Source organism: Oncorhynchus kisutch, linkage group LG1 (assembly GCF_002021735.2).
Source record: "Oncorhynchus kisutch isolate 150728-3 linkage group LG1, Okis_V2, whole genome shotgun sequence".
In the NCBI taxonomy this organism is placed as follows: Eukaryota; Metazoa; Chordata; class Actinopteri; order Salmoniformes; family Salmonidae; genus Oncorhynchus; species Oncorhynchus kisutch.
The window spans coordinates 28,088,113-28,107,381 of record NC_034174.2 but is presented as its reverse complement, the minus strand read 5'-3'; the positions used below and the strand labels follow the sequence as shown (position 1 = coordinate 28,107,381).

Genomic DNA, 19,269 nt, shown 5'->3' with positions numbered 1-19,269 from the left:
AATTTAGAAAGAGCAAATTCTACATTTTCACCTCACTCAGAACTTCCTCTTTTTTGGGGGGCTAAAACCATAATTTGGTCAAACAGTAAAGTTCATTATTCTCATGATTCCTGTAATGAAAGTGTCTGCTCTGCCGCTGTGCTTGTTTTGCTGGGGCCTGCTGCTGTGATGAGCGAGCCACTCTCCTCTCCCCCATGCACTAGAGAGAAAAATGGGATCTGATTCTATAACAAAAGCACAGCTTTGGAAGATATGTCCCCTTTTTTCCTGTCGAAGCGAGGATGGTATCAGATTTCTGTAGGTATGGTTGAGAAACACTATACTGTAATGCCCAATGTTATGTTTCAGCATGGAGGACCGGGACGGAAGTAACACTTTTTTACTCAGAAATTGATAGAGCTAGGGCCACCATATTTTATGACAAACGTATATATGTCCTCTACCATTAGAACGTGTCATTTCATTTCTAGGTGAATTGAGTTGAAACTAAATAAGTTGAAAACTGAACTATCGCAAATGTACTTTTGTACCTACCGGTGGGGCTGAAGAAACACAGGCTTGGGATGGAAGTAACGGCAGGCGAGAAGTACATGTTTATTATTTGTAATGCTCATTACTTTCAACAAATGTACTATAATCCATCATTTCATGTTTGTGTTGATTCAATAAATAAGGTTATAGGTTTGATATTTAAGAAAATGAACCATGAGTATTTTGCCAATATTTTGCCTTATAATATTAATGGATCACATAACCATAATGTTCTCATCTCACTTTAATAGGAATGTAGTAAGAGATGTTTTTTCAAAATGTTCATTGACTATTCCAGCTTAGCCTTACCAATGTTACTTCCGCACCACCCCTCTCTCTTGTAACTTCTCCCTGGCTTGCATCCAAGACTACCAAGAATTTCAAACTTAAGCTGTCATTTAGTCACTAGTATTGGTTAAGACAATAAAATGTGTTTGTAACCTTAAAAAATGAAACACAACTACAACAACAAAAAACACTTACATATCTTTTTATTCATTTTTTTTCGCTCAATAAAATTGGCGGAGAGCACAGATATGAGGGCTTGTGTGGATGCCAGAGACCAATTCTTGTCCCAGTCCGCCCTTGAGTACAATGCACATTCAATTGTTTTAGAGATGAGTGCTGAGTAGCTAGGGAACAGTATGAGGGGAGGATATGAATGATAAATTGTAACTATCTTTTCAGTATTGTGTATTTGGATTCAAGAGGCACGTCATACTTTTCTTGTTCTTTTTTAGAAAACAGCTCCAAAAGCTTTGATGAATGCATTAGGAAATGTGTATATTGTCTATAATTTTACTGCCTAAGTAAAATGCACATCATTACTTTGTTTACAAAATGATAAAGTCTGTGAGTTCAGGATATACTCATTTGTTTTCCTGTTTTCCTGTTTTCCTAATCATGTTTTTTAGAGTCCACCTGAGGAAACGATGTATCCAGTCTCTAACTTACAAAAAGTACGTATGTACAGTGTATTCGGAATGTATTCAGACCCCTTGACCTTTTCCACATTTTGTTACGTTACTGCCTTATTCTAAAATTGATTAAATCGGGGGGGTTTCACCCATTAACGTACACACAATATCCAATAATGACAAAGCAAAAACAGGTTGTTAGAAATGTTTGCAAATGTAATAAAATAAACTAAATGTAAATACCACATTTACATAGGTATGCAAAACCCTTTACTCAGTACTTTGTTGAAGCACCTTTGGCAACAAGTACAGCCTTGAGTCTTCTTGGGTATGATGCTACAAGCTTGGCATACCTGTTTTTGGGGAGTTTCTCCCATTCTTCTCTGCAGATCCTCTCAAGCTATGTCAGGTTGGATGGGGAGCGTCACTACACAGCTATTTTCAGGTCTCTCCAGAGATGTTAGATCGGGTTCAAGTCTTTGCTCTGGCTCAGCCACTCAAGGACATTCAGAGACTTGTCCCGAAGCCACTCCTGCGTTGTCTTGGCTGTGTGTTTAGGGTCGTTGTCCTGTTGGAAGGTGAACCTTTTCCCCAGTCAGAGGTCCTGGGTGCTCTGGAGCAGGTTTTCATCAAGGATCTCTCTGTACTTTGCTTCGTTCATCATTCTCTCGATCTTGACTAGTCTCCCAGTCCCTGCCACTGAAAAACATCCCCACAGTATGATGCTGCCACCACCATGCTTCACCATAGGGATGGTGCCAGGTTTCCTTCAGACGTGATACTTGGCATTCAGGCCAAAGTGTTCAATCTTGGTTTCATCAGACCAAAGAATCTTGTTTCTCATGGTCTGAGAGTGCCTTTTGGCAAACTCCAAATAGGCTGTTGTGCCTTTTACTGAGGAGTGGCTGAGGAGTGGCCACTCTACCATAAAGGTCTGATTGGTAGAGTGTTGCAGAGATGGTTGTCCTTCTGGAAGGTTGTCCCATTTCCACAGAGGAACTCTGGAGCTTTGTTAGAGTGACCATCTGGTTCTTGGTCACCTCCTTGACCAAGGCCCTTCTCCCCCGATAGCTCTGTTTTGCAGGGCAGCTCTAGAAAGAGTTTTGGTGGTTCCAAACGTCTTCCATTTAAGAATCACTGTTTTCTTGCTGCAGCAATGTTTTTGGTACCCTTGGTTTTTGCTCTGACATGCAGTGTAAACTGTTGGACCTTATATAGACAGGTGTGTGCTATTTCAAATCATGTCCAATCAATTGCATTTACCACAGGTGGACTCCAATCAAGTTGTAGAAACATCTCAAGGATGATTAATGGAAACAAGATGCACCTGAGCTCAATTTCAAGTCTCATAGCAAAGGGTCTGAATACTTATATAAATAATATGTTTTTTTAATACATTTTCAAAAATGTCTAAAAACCTGTTTCTGCTTTGTCATTACGGGGTATAGTGGGTAGATTGGTAAAGATTTTTTTTTTTTTCATCCATTTAGAATAAGGCTGTAACATAACAAAATGTGGAAAAAGTGAAGGGTCTGAATAATTTCAGAATGCACTGTATGTGGATGTTCATTGAAGGCCCATCTATGATAAAAGAGATAGTGGACCAAATAAAAGCACACATCCTGGCTCTATTGTGTTTGTGTCGTGTTCCGGATATTTGTAGGGCATGCATATCTGATGGCCAACAGAGGAAATATATGTAATCATGCTTGTAACGTATGCAATATATATTTTTCACAAGTACATAACAAAATACACATATACACATCAATTGCTTTATCTTTTCACACGTCAGTGCTAAACTTGTAATCAGAATGGCCTTATGGTAATTACGCCCTCTGATAGTCATGTATAGCTATCGAGTTCACTTTCCCCTCATCCTATCTTATCTTAATCTATTACACACTCCACCTATCCTCCAAAAAGAACCCTTACGGTTATATGGTTCACCTAAAATAGTTATGGCTGTTTAAACTGTTTACATTTCCCATTTCCTGTCCATATCTTATCACAATATCATTTCACAGGAGGAGAAGAGGTGAAAGTGTCTCCATACAACACTGCACATGCTGGCAATCATTTTGTTCTGCAGTGCTCCTGAATGGTACACCTGAGATGGCGGAGGCAGTGAGGAGAATGAGCTGCCTTTGTGTGACACCAGTGAATTATTCACGACTAACCACGCCGGCTGAATCCAGATCCCTTTATGGGCATCTGGAGCCTATGCTATCAGATGGCCAAATAGTGTCTATGTCACAGAGGACACCGGTCAAATGGCTCCCTGCAGGACACACCTCCCTGAGATCATCGCATCGCTGCCGGCCCAGCTCTTTGTTATGACCCTGGCCTCGGTCAAGCGTGTTGTTATCGGCAACACAAATTACAATTTGACAGCTTAACTGCAGTGACTGAGTGACAGGACTCAGGCGTGACAGAGATGTATGTATTGTATGTCAACGCAGTCTATAAATATGGATGATATTGTCAGATTCATAGTCAACATTCCTTTTTGGCATTGTGGCTCTGTCTTACAGTACGTGTTCATAACGGTGTGTGATAGAAATGCACTTACCCAGTCATTGTTTTTAGAAGTCTGTGCTTAAATGTATAGTTCATTTCTATAAGAACATGATCCCTGGCCTCTTTTCCTGTTGTAGCTGAGCCAAAACCAATGTGTTGTATAGTGTGTTGTATAGTGAAAGATATTTCATCTTTAGTTTTGTCTGTGCAAACAACTGTATCCTGGTCATGATGTCCTTAAATGTGACCAATCAGCCTTTCCCACGCCTTAGTCAAACCACGTCTTCAGCAGACAGCAGCCTGTCATGTGTTTGAACTGGATCATTATTTTCTTGTTGACATAGGTCTGAAAGAGAGACATATGATCCAGGCCACTCCTACAAATACAGTCATGTAAAAGTTAGGCTCAACAGCACTATAGTCTGAATCTGTGTTTAACCTTGTGGTGATATAGTTTCCAAATTGTTCAAACACTTAATTAAACCACTCAGTAAACAACATGATAAACTCATTTTGTGATGAGACAACAAATGTAAATATGTACACTGGAACTATCTAAGTATGACTGTTCTCTACGACATAGTGAAGGCCAGAGCAAACATGATCACCTGTTGCAGGTGGAATGTGACCGCTGCCCCGCCCCAGCAGCGAGAGATGCAAATAGTGTTGGTATCAGTTTACAAGTTGTCCAGAGAGAAGAGAGAGAACAGACACAGTCATCAGACCTCTACAGCCTGTAGGTTACCAGCTACCATTGGCTAAGATGCACTGAAAAGAAATACCCAGACAAAAAGGTTGTTCACCTTGGCAACTCCTCCGTTTAGTCATGCCCATAGCAGATCTGCTGGGTGTCCAGTTCGACATGCAACTGCTGGGGAAGCTGACGTGTTCCGTGGCCGCTGTTCTGCTCATCTCCTGGGCTTACAGGTTCTACAGCTCCAGGGGTACAGCAGCTAAACCCCAGCTCTATGTGAGGCCTCCTCCAGACAGGCCCACTGAAGCACCCATTGGAACCTGTCTGAACTGCAAGATGGAACTGCGAGCTCCAAGCACAGCCAAACATGACACAAGAAGTGATGGGGACAAACAGCCTGGCCACTCACAGAGTGATGACCTGACACCTGACAAGACCAATACAGGGACAGGGGAAGGAAAAGTGACCCAGATTGAAGAAGCAGGCAAGTTCACAAACACTAAGGAAATGGCTGCATTGCAGGAGGAATCGAATGTAGAGGAGGACAACAGCTTGGAGTTGGAGGAAGATTTCCCCGTGTTTGTTGAGGAGGCTGAGATTAAGACCAATAATTGTATGTTTGGATCCATCTTGAAACTCCCTGATCCTAATGACAGTGGGCTGGCCAGCCCATCAGGCCGTCGATCCCCTTGCTTTCTGCAGAGGCTGGAGGGCAGTGTGGGGCTGGGTGTCGGCAGAGAGCTGCGGCAGGACCTGGGGCTTCAGGGGGCCTACTCCAGCTTTCTCTCCAAGGCAGAGATCACAGTGGAGGATGCCAACCTTGTGATGGAAGGACCTGGGGACCAGAGCATTGTGCGGGGAAAGATCTATGAATACTTTGTGGAATCTTCCTCGCACTCCATCACAGACTCCATATTGGGTCAGTTTGAGGGGAATTCACTGGACTCACAGTCTGTGAAATTTGGAAGCCGTGGCAGCAGCCTCACTGAGCCTCCCTCATCCCTAAGCCCCATCATCATGCGTGATCTGGTTTTGCCACAGAGTCCTGATGAGAGGCCGTTCTCCCCAGTTAGTCCGGAGCCCACATCTCCCATCAAGCCGGGTCTCATACGCAAGGAGAGCTACCTCACAGCGGCTGAACATTCAGAACTCCTGATCACCTCTCTGATACCCAGAGCCTCGACCCAGCTAAGGCCCCACTCTCAGGCCTATTCATCAGGGGATCCCAGCCCTGTCAGTCCCCTCAGTCCCACAACAGACACCAGGGGCCCCAGTGCATGGGAGAAGCCCAGCCTAGAAACCATAGCTGGGGCTAGATTTGTAAATCTGCCTCAAGAAAACATGGGCAGCTCAGAGTTGGAGAGCTTAAAGGCCAAACTTGATTTGGGCAACTGCATGGAGGTGCTGGAGCTGTCTAAGAAGCATGGGCAGGCCCCCCTGCAGCAGGCAGCCCTCAGAGTGATGTCTGACAACTACCTCCAGGTCCTCAGGGACCCAGGTCTGTATGGGATGCTGAGAGCAGGCGAGCGGGATGAGATTCAGAAACAGCGCATGAGAGGAAGGCAGTTCGTAGTGGCAGCCAACATGGTCCCTCAGGACTGGGTGGGGAGTAGTCCTCAAGGGACAAAAACAGAGCAGCGAGCCACCAACAAGCCATCCAGTGGTCTCTACTGCTATGATGATTATATAGACAGCTGGCACCCATTGTGTCCCATCCCGCAGGAAGTCATCTCCAAAGGCTGTGCCGTGTGCACTATGGACAACTACTTATTTGTAGCAGTGGGGGGCTGCCAGCAGGGCGCAGACAGAGAGATGAAACCTTCCAAGAGAGTGTTCTGCTACAACCCTGTAACGTCCATTTGGAAAGAGATCAGTCCTATGAATGAGTCCAGGCCCCACTGCAAACTGGCAGCCCTGCAGGGCTGCATCTATGCCATCGGAGGGGAGTGTCTGTCTACCGTAGAGCGCTATGACCCCCGCTCTGACAGATGGACTTTTGTGGCCCCACTGCCCAATGATACATTTGCTGTGGCCCATCATGTCACGGTGTGCAATGGGGAACTCTTTGTTCTAGGGGGAACACTGAGATACACACTGTTGCGCTACAACCCAAAAACCAATGTGTGGAGGAAAAGCGCAATAACGGGAAGCAAAATGAGGACCACCGAGATAGTGGGAGTAGGAAACTTTCTGTATCGATTTGATGTCAACCCACAGCTAGGCATCAGTGTGTACCGCTACCACACCGTGGCACGACTATGGTATGAATGCTGCACCAAACGCCTCGTCCACTGCCCTGCCTTTCAATGTGTTGTTGTGGACGACACCATCTACTGCATATGCCACCAGTTCACCATGAGGTTCCTGGCTGATGAGATCTCTCCAAGTTTCGTAGCGGATGATTTGAGTGTCCTCACTGCAGCTAAGGGCATCCTTTTCCCCTTTGTACTCTCACTTCCTGATAAGAAAGCTCTCCAGACCAGTGTGTGACCAGGAATGATTCTCCTCAGCACAGACAAGGACAGAGCAGTGAGGGAGTATCTCGTGTTTTTATGCACCCAGGCCATTTTCATAGCTGAGAGTGTCCTACTGGGAAGCACAGCTGTCTTAATCAGAGGCAATGAAAGTAAAATATTAACGCCATTAATGGTAATTAGACTACTGCTTGTTTAGATTTATTCAGGGTGTACTGCCATAGAAACTCCATGTTTTTGCTGCTTGTTCTTTTCATTTCCCTCCCCCCTTGCACTACCGAGTTACTTCGAAATCATGCAAATATAAAAATAATTAATAAACAAGTCTTAAGTTAATTCACTCAACCATAATGCTTTGAAGTACTGGGTTGATACGATAATAATCCATCACAGCGGACATCTGTGTAGGGTACAAACATTACTCACACAGGACTGGACTCAATACAATTATCCACAGTTGGTCTGTAAATATGACATGATGTAGAAGGTTGTGACAGAGCCTAATGTACTGTATGTGAGCTTCAATAAACAAAAGTCAATGCTACTTTTGAATCTCTTCTAAGATTGGAGTATAGTATTCGCCTGTTTTCTTCTGCTGTTGTTTTCAACATTGTTGATATTAGAAGTTATTAATGCACCAACATAATGAATGACTATGATGAAAGTACTCTTGATTTTATAAACAAATATTTATCGTTACATTTGTACAATATTAATCAGCAGAAGAAAGAAATATGCAAAAAAAAAAAAAAAAACTGAAAGCAGTTCAGCATTGTGTTGGCATTTATGTCATGTCGTTGAATCATGATTTAAATGAAATATGTTTTCCTTCCAGACAGTGACTGATTTTCAATGATAAGTCATCAACAATTTAACAAACAGAGCTCTGCTGTGTGATGTGTCGTGTCTGACTGTAGAGTAAATCAATGAATTTGTAGGATGATAGATGTGGCGGTTAATTGATGTGTTGCATAATTACATCAACAATATACATGTTTGAATGAATGTTTAAATGTCTAATAGTTTTTTCATTCAAATCGAGTTGTCTCACAAAGAGCAATCATTGACTAAGAATAATTGAGTGGCATGACACTCTTGTCTGGGATTCCATTGTGTGACATGTCGCTATAGCGCCATCATGTGGTCTGACTAACCAAACATACAAAGGAGTAATTGATAACACATGATCTACCCACATTTTCTGACTCACACAAAAATCACTTGAGTATTGAAATGAGTAACGGAGAGGCGGGCAGAGGGCTGCACTAGCTGAGGCAGCAGGAGAATAGAGACACAGATGGTTGACCATCAAACACATAAGCATCTTTTATTCCTCCTAATTAAACACTTTGATTCCCTGTAATTAAACACCTAATGGAATGGGAGTTAGACAGGTCCCCTCAGAGTTTGCCTTGCATCACTCATTGCTCCTGATATGGACACCCAGGTCAGCTCTGACATCAACACTCTCTTTGATTTCCAAAGCATCTAGGCTAGGGTATTTGGTATTTTGTTATTTTATTAGGATCCTCATTAGCTGTTGCGAAGGCAGCAGCTACTCTTCCTGTGTCTACACAAAACATGAAACATGACATAATACAAAACATTAATAGACAAGAACGGCAAATAGCGAAACAGTGAATTGAAAATATTAAGTGCAAGGAAAATAATTAGCATGTGATTATCCTAAATGTTCAGATGTGTTTTGCGGACACTCCTTCCTTCCTGCACACACACACACACACACACACACACACACACAGCCTAGATTTCAAGAGATTATAATGAGACTCCTGTTTAATTTTCTACATATTTTGATCTCCCATATGTTCTGCTTCATTTAATTTTTCATGCCTTGGAGCACGGAGTATCGAAACAGCGTGTGAGGCGCCATCTCAGGGCCCGAGCTCTGTGTCTACACAACAGACAGGGGAGGGAGGAGGCTGGCGGAGACTGAGTTGTCTGGGACCTGCCTGCAGGGCCGTTGTTTCAGATCCATGTCCTTGTTGATTCGATTGGCAGGATGGAGCTTACTGGAGTGGCCTCGTGGCACACTGGCAAAGCGGGGCTGGCAGAAAGCACTGAGTGGGTACTTCTGGTACGCTGACCTATACACACTCAGCGCAGGGAGGGGGGACTGCTGCTGGTCCAGACGGACCTGTCTAGACTCCACCAGGCCAAAGTTAGTTGGAGGTGCTGGAAGGGAGAAGGGAGGGAGAGAAAGAGGGCTCAGCTGTTACAGTGCTGCAGTCATTAATTATATCTGTGACAGATTTGGAACAATCCAAGGCCATTTATTCTGCCTGAACTTTAATTGTTGAACACTGCATCTTTGTTCTTCCCGGTTTTTCTTTACTTGAGACTAGTTTGTAATTACAGCTGACATTTTTCTGTGCCACAGTCAAGTAAATACAAGCTTTTTATAATTCAAACATACTGTGCGATGATTTTTTACCATATACAAGTGGGTTTGTCAAACCAAGGTGCTCTGTTCCATATGGGTTTTGCACTCAAAACTTGGTGGAACCAATGCTTTTAGAAAGGGGTTATTCTAATGTTGACTTCCTTTCTTACCCAAGCTTGGGTGGTCAGACTTCTCTGGCGTCCACGCCAGCCTGTCTGGATGCCAGGAACGCAACGGAGGCAGGGTGGAGGTGCCCTGGCGCCCATACATCTCATCATAGAGGGTGACCAGGTAATGGGAGGGCAGCGTGCCATGGTGGGAGAGAAGCAGCTTAGCGGGAAGGCCCTGGAACGCAACGCAACCCACTATTCTACTGGCCATCCATTGCTTTAAAAACAATGGCAGATTGCACACGGTTTCTTTGATTGATTAGCTCATTACCTCTGGGGATACGAATAGTCTAGGTTTAGATTTTGTTCTAACAGACTTTTAGGCCTAACTTGAATGGCATTTTTCTAATGCTAATGATATCATGATCCTGCTGTGTAAGACTGACCTCAGCTTTCCGCAGCGCCTCTCGTCTGAGGATGACGTCTGGCCGGTGGTCCCACTGTGGCTGGTAGTCTGCACGGTTGGTGCTGTTGGCTGTCTTACACTCTCGAGTGAACTGTCTTGGACAGACAGGGTAAATAGACAGGAAGAGGAAGAGGAGGGGGTGAGAGGAGGAGAGGAGGGATTGCTCAGCCACTTAAGCATGAGCTCAGCAAAGCTCACACTTCACCATCGATCCATGCTGTTGTACAGTATTTCTAAAGACATCCCTCTAGTCAGATCCTGAAGCAGCAGCCCGCGGCCCTGCCTGGCGTCAATGCAATTAGACTGCCTCTTGAGTCTCTCACACTGGGAGTCTGTGCTGATGTAGCTTAACTGAAGCCCTCTAATTATTTTTGTATAGATTTGCAAACCGACAGAGAAGCAGCAGAACCATTGGAAACCAGCCATTGAACTAGTTTGTTGAATATCTTTGGCTACAGAAAGCAGGAGAAACAGCACATTCTCACACTCAGTGCAGGTTTTTCTTGTGAGAATCTCATTTGGATCGAAAGAAAAGGCTGCTGCACCCACGCTTTGCTGTAATTAAAACTCTTAATAATGACTTTTGATGACTCTTGCCAAATGTTGCATTATTTGATGAATTGGCAACATTCATCACAGGCAATGCATGATAGCAACAGCAATTAATTGAAAATCCCAAAATAAATGATTAAAAACCATACCTGAAACTTCTCTTCCACCCAGTTGCCAATAAGAACATTGTTTGCATACTTCTGCTCTATTCTCCAGCCAGGTTGGGTCCATTTATCATAACTCTTTTCCTGATTTCCCATACTGTATGTGGTACTGCACATGGTGTCACATACGTCCAATTAAGAGCTGGTTTAGTCCTAATATTAGAGCATAGTTAGATCAAACAGAACGGATGATGGTGCATTTCACCTGCTCTCATTGTGACATAGGAAGAGGAAGCTCGGTTGCTATGGATACAGCAAACATTCTGTGACTGAAACAGAATAGTGAAACAGTAGTGGAGGCAAACTGAAGGCAAATGACCTGCATTGTGATAACACTTGCAGTACTTCAGAATGGTGCTGTATTTTTGAATGTCAGAGAATTCTGCAGCAGTTAGCATATAGCTCATACATGCAATAAAAGTGTTCATTTAAATCATAATGAACATAATTGGATACATCTTTCTGTATAAATGAAAATGAATGACTTAATAACAGGTTAAAATAAGAGTAAAATATGTTCTAAGTTGTGTAGGAGTTTATTAGCTTTGCCAGTAAACAGAACAAAGTCACTTGCCAGGAACATGAAAAAATCGAATCTCGAAATAATCCCTATATAATTTTAATCCAAACACCAAACATTAACATCGATTTGATCAGTTTAGTGTTTCTCAAAGCGTTTTTACGTAGTTTAAAGTTCTATCTACAGCCCATGTTGCAGATGGGAAAGTTAACCAGACTATTTTTTTATTCCATTAGTCTAAGGAAGCGGTCTGGCATGTGATGCCATGTGACTTCCAGTTCCAGGTCCAGCAGCCACTTCCTGTAAAGGATCCCAACATCCCTCAGCATGTCGTACACACAGGTCAGGATAAAGGCTGGTGGGGTCAGAAGAATAACAGTGTCATCCTCCAGGAGCGGGGACACCGGATCCAGACGGTCTTTGATTTTGTGGTACACCTCTCTGTTGTAATCAACGCTGAGTGTACATGCTGGCGGTGGCACCGCACCCTACACTCAGGAGGGAGGTGTTCTGGGGAGAACCACTCCTTGAAGGCAAGCCTCATCTCAGCAGGGATGTGGTTCCCCTTCAGCACATCCTGGCACACTGATGTGTCCCCGTTGAGATACTGCAGGAAGTAGAATGCCATCCGGCCACAGAACAATATGCGCACAGCATGATTCTGCTGGTATGAAGGCAGGTTGAAATCTGCCATCTGCAAAACTGGGTAGATGAGGACCTGGGCACAGGGAGACAGCAGATGTCCATTCTTTCTCTTGGCCAGACGCTGTCACAGTATGGCTGCCAGGTTTCCCCCAGCACTATCACCCCCGACTGCCACTCTTCCTGGGTCCACCCCGAACTCTGCCTCTGCCACAGACAGGAAGTGACACATTGCAGTCTCAGTCATCCAGCTGAGTGGGATACTGATGTTCAGGGATAAGCCGGTATCTAAAGAGGGTAGAAAAAGGAGCAACATGTCTTTGACAACTTCACAGCCCTTTTCACTGTATTGATCTGCTTTGGAAGCACATTTTGAGTCAGTGAGTCAGAAAGTAAAAGTTACCCAACAGAAACCACTGTGGTTTCAGCCTCTTTGGCAATGTGCTTGCAGACCTCATCTGCAGTATCTGATCACAAGAAACAGAACATTAGTGTTAGACTAGAGTAAACAGAGAATGAAGCTTTTCTTTTTTTATATAAGCAGGCCCCTATTGTAAGATAAATAAGCAACATTATCTAGACATCAGGTTTTTCTTAGGTCATCTACAAGTCTATGCTAGGTAAAGCTCCGCCTTATCTCAGTTCACTGGTCACGATGGCAACACCCACCCGTAGCACACGCTCCAGCAGGTGTATCTCACTGATCATCCCTAAAGCCAAAACCTAATTTGGCCGCCTTTCCTTCCAGTTCTCTGCTGCCTGTGACTGGAACGAATTGCAAAAATCTCAGAAGTTGGAGACTTTTATCTCCCTCACCAACTTTAAACATTTGCTATCTGAGCAGCTAACCGATCGCTGCAGCTGTACATAGTCAATCGTTATATAGCCCACCCAATTTACCTACCTCATCCCCATAATGTTTTTATTTTATTTACTTTTCTGTTCTTTTGCACACCAGTATCTCTACCTGCACATGTTCATCTGATCATTTATCACTCCAGTGTTAATCTGCTAAATTGTAATTATTCACTCCTATGGCCTATTTATTGCCTACCTCCTCATTCCTTTTGCACACAATGTATATAGATTATTTTTTTCTACTATGTTATTGACTTGTTTATTGTTTACTCCATGTGTAACTCTGTGTTGTTGTCTGTTCACACTGCTATGCTTTATCTTGGCCAGGTCGCATTTGCAAATGAGAAATGGTTCTCAACTAGCCTACCTGGTTAAATAAAGGTGAAATATATATTTTTTTTTTTAATAACGTAAAGCCCATCCTCCACCATTGATATACACCAGCCCCTTCCTCAGGCCCAGTGAGCCAGCTGTGGGCTCATACACTCTGACTGGCACCTCAGAGAAGGTGAGTTCCGTCACATGTAGTATAGGGGGAACTGGTCTCCAGGAACCGTCTTCTGAACCACCTGGGGAACCTGACCTGATGACAGACAAACTTAGATATAAGGTTAACATGAACCATTGTGAAGTGAAATATTTTCCAATTGCCACAATATAGCTTTGCTTTTCTTGTTGCTTGCACACTAAGCAACAATGAATGCAACAACATAATGAATAACCAGTGACACAGTTAAGGTTTTACCAGAAGGTGGACTACAGTACAGTACTGTGAAAACTCTGCTTGAGTGTCCTTACCCGAACAATGACTTTGACTTTTTGTCATTTATTTTTCTCTTATCAACACCATTGAAGTTTATCAGTGGTTAGTGTACATTGAAAGGACAAACATCTTTTAAAAGAGCTGAGTTCTCTTTTTAATAGTATTCAAGTATGAGGATGTTTTTCTTTTCACCAAGGAATACATTAAATCAATTATTTTTTCAGAGACTTGAACGTGATTTGACTGCAGAAAACATAAAATAATAAGCACTAACAATTCCATAGATAGATACACACCACAATTGCTATGCCAACAAACATGCCATGAACTACATGTAGTTTCCCTCGATTTGCAACCCCTCGAGGAATGTCTGAATTCATCAGCTCAGAACACATTAGACCAATTACCAGGCTGAAATCAAGGCAGCAAAGCCAATTATTAAAATTGCAGTGATGATGTCCATGGTGCTTCTAGTGTGATCCCAGGTAGGCTACAGTAGAAATAGCTAAGTCATTAGGTATGCATGTTTTATCCAGCTGCTTTGGTTTTATTTGCCCCTCCTACATCTTTGTGTACACCCTGCTCTGACCTTGTTCTATCTAAGTGACTTTGAGTGGCAGTAACAAAGCGACATTCATTATTTTATTCCATGTATTTTATGTATTTTTTATTCCATGTATTTATGTATTTTATGGACTCAAGCATTTAACACATATTTCACAATTAGCTATTTTTATGAATATAGTCTCTTAATTTGTATAAACACAGGATAGAAATTAATACATTTTTAATGTCCTTTAAAAAATGAAAACTGCTTTCACATTTATTGTGAAGCAGAGGATCTGAACTTTCACTGTTCATCTGTAGATGGCAGTGATGGCTTGAGTGATAGCAGACCATGTTCCCTAGTCTAGACAAGTGGCAACAAAATGCATGGTATTTGGAATTGAAAACATATAAATGTGTTGTTGTTTACAAAACAATTGATGTTCATTATAATTCAGAATTAAATATAAAATATATACAGTACCAGTCAAAAGTTTGGACACACGTCTTCAGTTCAAGGGATTTTCTGTTTTTACTATTTTCTACACTGTAGAATAATAGTGAAGACATCAAAACTAGGAAAAAACACATATGGAATAAAGTAGTAACCCAAAAAGTTTTAATGTTTTAGAATTTATGTTCTTCAAAGTAGCCACCCTTTGCCTTGATGACAGCTTTGCATATTCTCTCAACCAGCTTCATGAGGAATGCTTTTCCAACAGTCTTGAAAGAGTTCCCACATGTGCTGAGCACTTGCTGGCTGTTATTCCTTCACTCTGTGGTCCAATTCATCCCAACCATCTCAATTGGGTTGAGGTCGGGTTACTGGCCAAATAGCCCTTACTCCGCCTGGAGGTGTGTTTGGTATGGGATGGCATATCGCTGCAGAATGCTGTGGTAGCCATGTTGATTAAGTGTGCCTTGAATTGTAATTGTAAATGGAATCAAAAATCTCAAATTTGGATTAATCAGACCAAAGGATAGATTTCCACTGGTCTAATGTCCATTTCTCATGTTTCTTGGCCCAAGCAAGTCTCTGATTCTTATTGGTGTCCTTTAGTAGTGGTTTCTTTGCAGAAATTTGACCATGAAGGCCTGATTCACGCAGTCTCCTCTGAACAGTTGATGTTGAGATGTATCTGTTACTTGAATGCTATGAAGCATTTATTTCAGCACCCCTACCATGTCACAACACAACTGATTGGTTCAAACGCATTAAGGAAATAAGTTCCACAAATGAACTTTTAACAAGGCACACCTGTTAATTGAAATGCATTCCAGACTACCGGTCACGCTCTGACCTTAGAGAGCTTTTTATGTCTCTATTTTGGTTTGATCAGGGTGTGATTTGGGTGGGCATTCTATGTTCATTTTTCCATGTTTTGTATTTCTTTGTTTTGGCCGGGTATGGTTCTCAATCAGGGACAGCTGTCTATCGTTGTCTCTGATTTGAAACCATACTTAGGCAGCCCTTTTCCCACCTGTCTTTGTGGGTAGTTGCCTTTGTTTGTTGGCACTATTGCATTTAGCTTCATGGTTGTTTTTGGATTGTTTATTGTTGGCGTCATATAAATAAAGGAATATGTACGCTCACCACGCTGCACCTTGGTCCTCTTCATTCAACGGCCGTGACACTACCTCATAATATAAAACATATTTTGATTTGTTTAACACGGTTTCTGTTACCTCATGATTCCATTTGTGTCATTTCATAGTTTAGATGTCATTACTATTATTCTACAATGTAGAAAATAGTAAAAAATAAAAACTTGAATGAGTAGGTGTGTCCAAACTTTTGACTAGTACTGTATATATATCTCTTATTTCAATGCCTTGTGATTTGTAAATCTGTGAAAGGACTAGCCAACCGTTTAGCTGTCAGAGTCTCAGCCTTCTGAGAATCTGAACCCAGTACAAAGCTCGCATTGTGAAGCTGTTCTTTCAACCAACCTATCACAGTTTCAGCAGCTATACCCAGTAAAAGTGACAAGGCCTGCGCCAAAAATAACATACTGGAATCTTGTCGGCAGCCCATGAATTCACTGGATTTGTTTAGAAGGTATTTATACAGGTCTCTATTTGCCACCTTGACAAGTTTCTGGGACTGACCCATTTCTGTATTGTCACAGAGAAAGATGTATTGATATATCAATACATCAGGGGTCTTCACAATCCCCCATCTTCATTGTGAATACAATTAACTTATATCACATGAAGTAGTATGTAATTATGTCTGCCAGAATTATATAACCTAAAAGCTCATGGGAGTTTTACTTATTCTAACGTAGCAGGCGTAAAGGAAATACCTGAAACTAGATTTCCTACATACTTTTCAGAGGAGGTTCTCTTCTGCACTGTTCAACGAATCCAGTAAATGTAGAGGAGTTAAGATGGAGTGTCGCCTTGTTAACATCCAAAAGCGGAAGTTGCATCACAGGCTCTCTTTCCATTTCACTTGAAAACCAGAATAATCGTCTGGGGCTGTTTTTCAATGCTCAGGCCAGGCCCCTTAGCTCCTGTGAAGGGAAATCTTAATGGTACAGCATACAATGACATTCTAGACTATTCTGTGGTTCCAACTTTGTGGCAACCGTTTGGGGAAGGCCCTTTCCTGTTTCAGCTTGACACTGCCCCCGTGCACAAAGCGAGGTCCATACAGAAATGGTTTGTCGAGATCGGTGTGGAAGAACTTGACTGGCCTGCACAGAGCCCTGACCTCAACCCCATCAAACATCTTTGGTATGAATTGGAACGCTGACTGCGAGCCAGGCCTAATCGCCCAACATCAGTGCCTGACCTCACTAATGCACTTGTGGCTGAATGGAAGCAAGTCCCTGCAGAAATGTCTCAACATCTAGTGGAAAGTCTTCCCAGAAGAGTGGAGGCTGTTATAACAGCAAAGGCGGGACAAACTCCATATCAATGCCTATGATTTTGGAATGAGATGTTCGATGAGCATACTTTTGGTCATGTAGTGTTATTAAGATTTGTTTTATTTTACTTTCAGCTCATTTCCAGAGATGTTTTGAGGGGTTGGACTAGGCCTCAATGTGGACTGCCATGGCCTACAAGCTAAAGGACTTTGTCAACCAACTGAAGCCAAAAGCAGAATCAAATAAATCAAATCAACATTTTTTTGTGCCAGATGATCTTTTCTAATACTATGGCAATGTTAAATAAGTCCCATGAAATACCCACACAACAAAACAATGAATAACCAATGAATAACCCATTAACATCCAATGGGAATATGAGTAATACAATGAAACCCCAATGATATTCTTGTTAATTGGATTCCAATGAGAGTACCATTACAATCTCATGGTTTTTAAGTGTTCATGGGGGGCTAATTCACAATGGGAATCCAATGGGAATCCAATGTAATATTTCCAGTGAGAATTTTTCCTATGGGAATCCAATTTGAATTTTTCACAAGGGAATATCATGATCATGACACAACAAAAGTTGTTTTGTCGAGATAACGAGATAATCAAAAGTACCAAGCATCATTCATTCATTCATTTGTTCAGATGCACGATAACCATTTAAGCCCTGAACGATGCCTGACAGGCAAACTCGTCTCCCAGCTTGCTATCTATGCTGGTTGTTAGCTTGCATAACTGATATGTGGCTGATCTGATTCAATATCAGCCTCAGAGCTTGATCAGATTCATTAGCAGTCTCAGCCACTCTGTAAATGTAAAACTTATCCATAAAACATGAAGTGTCTCTTACAATTATACACATGTGTTATGCAAGCCAACAACCTGCATATACAACAAGCTATCTAGCTACCAAGACTAGCCAAGGTACAGTGCCTTCAGAAAGTATTCACACCCCTTTACTTTTTCTACATTTTTTTTATGTTACAGCCTGAATTTCAAATGGATTAAAAAGAGATTGGTTTGTCACTGGTCTACACACAATACCCCATAATGTCAAAGATGAATTATATTTTTCAAAAATGTACAAATGAATTAAAAACTAAAAGCTTAAATGTCTTGAATCAATATACTCAATATGAATCAAAGTATTCAATCCCTTTGTTATGGCAAGCCTAAATAAGTGTGGGATGTGGCTGAAATAGCCGAATCCACTAATTTGAAGGGGTTTCCACATACTTCGGATAAACAGTGCCTTCGGAAAGTATTCAGACCCCTTCACCTTTTCCACATTTTGTTACATTACAGCCTTATTCTAAAGTTATTTAAATTGTTTTTTCCTTCCTCAATCTACATACAATACCCCATAATGACAAAGCAAAAACAGGTTTTTAAGAATGTTTGATAATTTATTCAACGTAAAAAAAATCACATTTACATAAGTATTTAGACCCTTTACTCAGTACTTTGTTGAAGCACCTTTGGCAGCGATTACAGCATTGAGCATTGTAAGATGGCGCTGGAGAAGAAGGCAGACGTCTTACCTGCCCCAAGCCGATTGTGTTTTTTTTGATTGTTTATTTGCCTTGTTTGTAACTTATTCTTTTACTTATTTTGTACATAATGTTGCCGCTACCGTCTCTTATGACCAAAAATAACTTCTAGACATCAGGACTGTGTTACTCACCACGGACTAGCAGAATCGTTTTTTTCCTTTCATGAATCTGACGATCCCGATGCGAAGGATATACTGCTTCCTTCAGGAACAGGCCCCGATCCCCGTGATCTGCATGAAGAGGAGGCGGGCTGCCTTCTGAGAATTCGTAGGCGATCGAATAAACCCCCACTTTCCTCCATTCTGCTAGCAAACGTGCAATCTTTGGAGAATAAAATCGCAGAGTTACGCGGGAGATTAAACTACCAATGGGACATTAAAATCTTAACATCTTATGCTTCACAGTCGTGGCTGAACGACGACAATATCAACATACAGCTGGCTGGTTATACGATGTACTGTAGGATAGAACAGCGCTGTCTGGTAAGACAAGGGGCTGCGGTCTATGTATTTTTGTAAACAACAGTTGGTACACAATATCTAAGGAAGTCTCGAGCTATTGCTCGCCTGAGATAGAGTATGTCATGATAAACTGTAGACCACACTACCTACTGAAACAGTTTTCATCTGTATTATTTGTAGCTGTTTACATACCACCACAGTCAGAGGCT

The 19,269-nt window shown here is 42.1% G+C and overlaps 2 protein-coding genes and 1 pseudogene across 2 annotated transcripts; 1 reads left to right on the top strand and 2 right to left on the bottom strand.

Annotated features, from left to right (window-relative positions):
- Positions 1-4,547: 4,547 nt before the first annotated feature.
- On the top strand, positions 4,548-7,705 carry klhdc7a (kelch domain containing 7A). Its single transcript, XM_031812897.1, has one exon. The coding sequence runs from the start codon at positions 4,795-4,797 to the stop codon at positions 7,150-7,152; it is 2,358 nt and encodes a 785-aa protein (XP_031668757.1). The 5' UTR covers positions 4,548-4,794; the 3' UTR covers positions 7,153-7,705.
- Positions 7,706-7,810: 105 nt separating this feature from the next.
- Positions 7,811-11,082, bottom strand: cfap107 (cilia and flagella associated protein 107). The gene is made up of 4 exons (XM_020504488.2): positions 10,818-11,082; positions 10,097-10,207; positions 9,711-9,885; positions 7,811-9,332 (listed from the first exon to the last, which is right to left on the bottom strand). The coding sequence occupies exons 1-4, from the start codon at positions 10,947-10,949 to the stop codon at positions 9,052-9,054; spliced, it is 699 nt and encodes a 232-aa protein (XP_020360077.1). The 5' UTR covers positions 10,950-11,082; the 3' UTR covers positions 7,811-9,051.
- A 270-nt stretch (positions 11,083-11,352) lies between these two features.
- On the bottom strand, positions 11,353-15,852 carry LOC109875328 (arylacetamide deacetylase-like 3; annotated as a pseudogene).
- Positions 15,853-19,269: the final 3,417 nt, after the last annotated feature.

Coding starts and splice junctions, on each gene's coding strand:
- cfap107 (XM_020504488.2), bottom strand. CDS start 10,949: ATGTGCAGTACCACATACAGTATGGGAAATCAGGAAAAGAGTTATGAT. Junction 10,208..10,817: donor GGGTGGAAGAGAAGTTTCAG/GTATGGTTTTTA, acceptor TGTCCAAGACAG/TTCACTCGAGAGTGTAAGAC. Junction 9,886..10,096: donor AGGCGCTGCGGAAAGCTGAG/GTCAGTCTTACA, acceptor GTTGCGTTCCAG/GGCCTTCCCGCTAAGCTGCT.
- klhdc7a (XM_031812897.1), top strand. CDS start 4,795: ATGCCCATAGCAGATCTGCTGGGTGTCCAGTTCGACATGCAACTGCTG.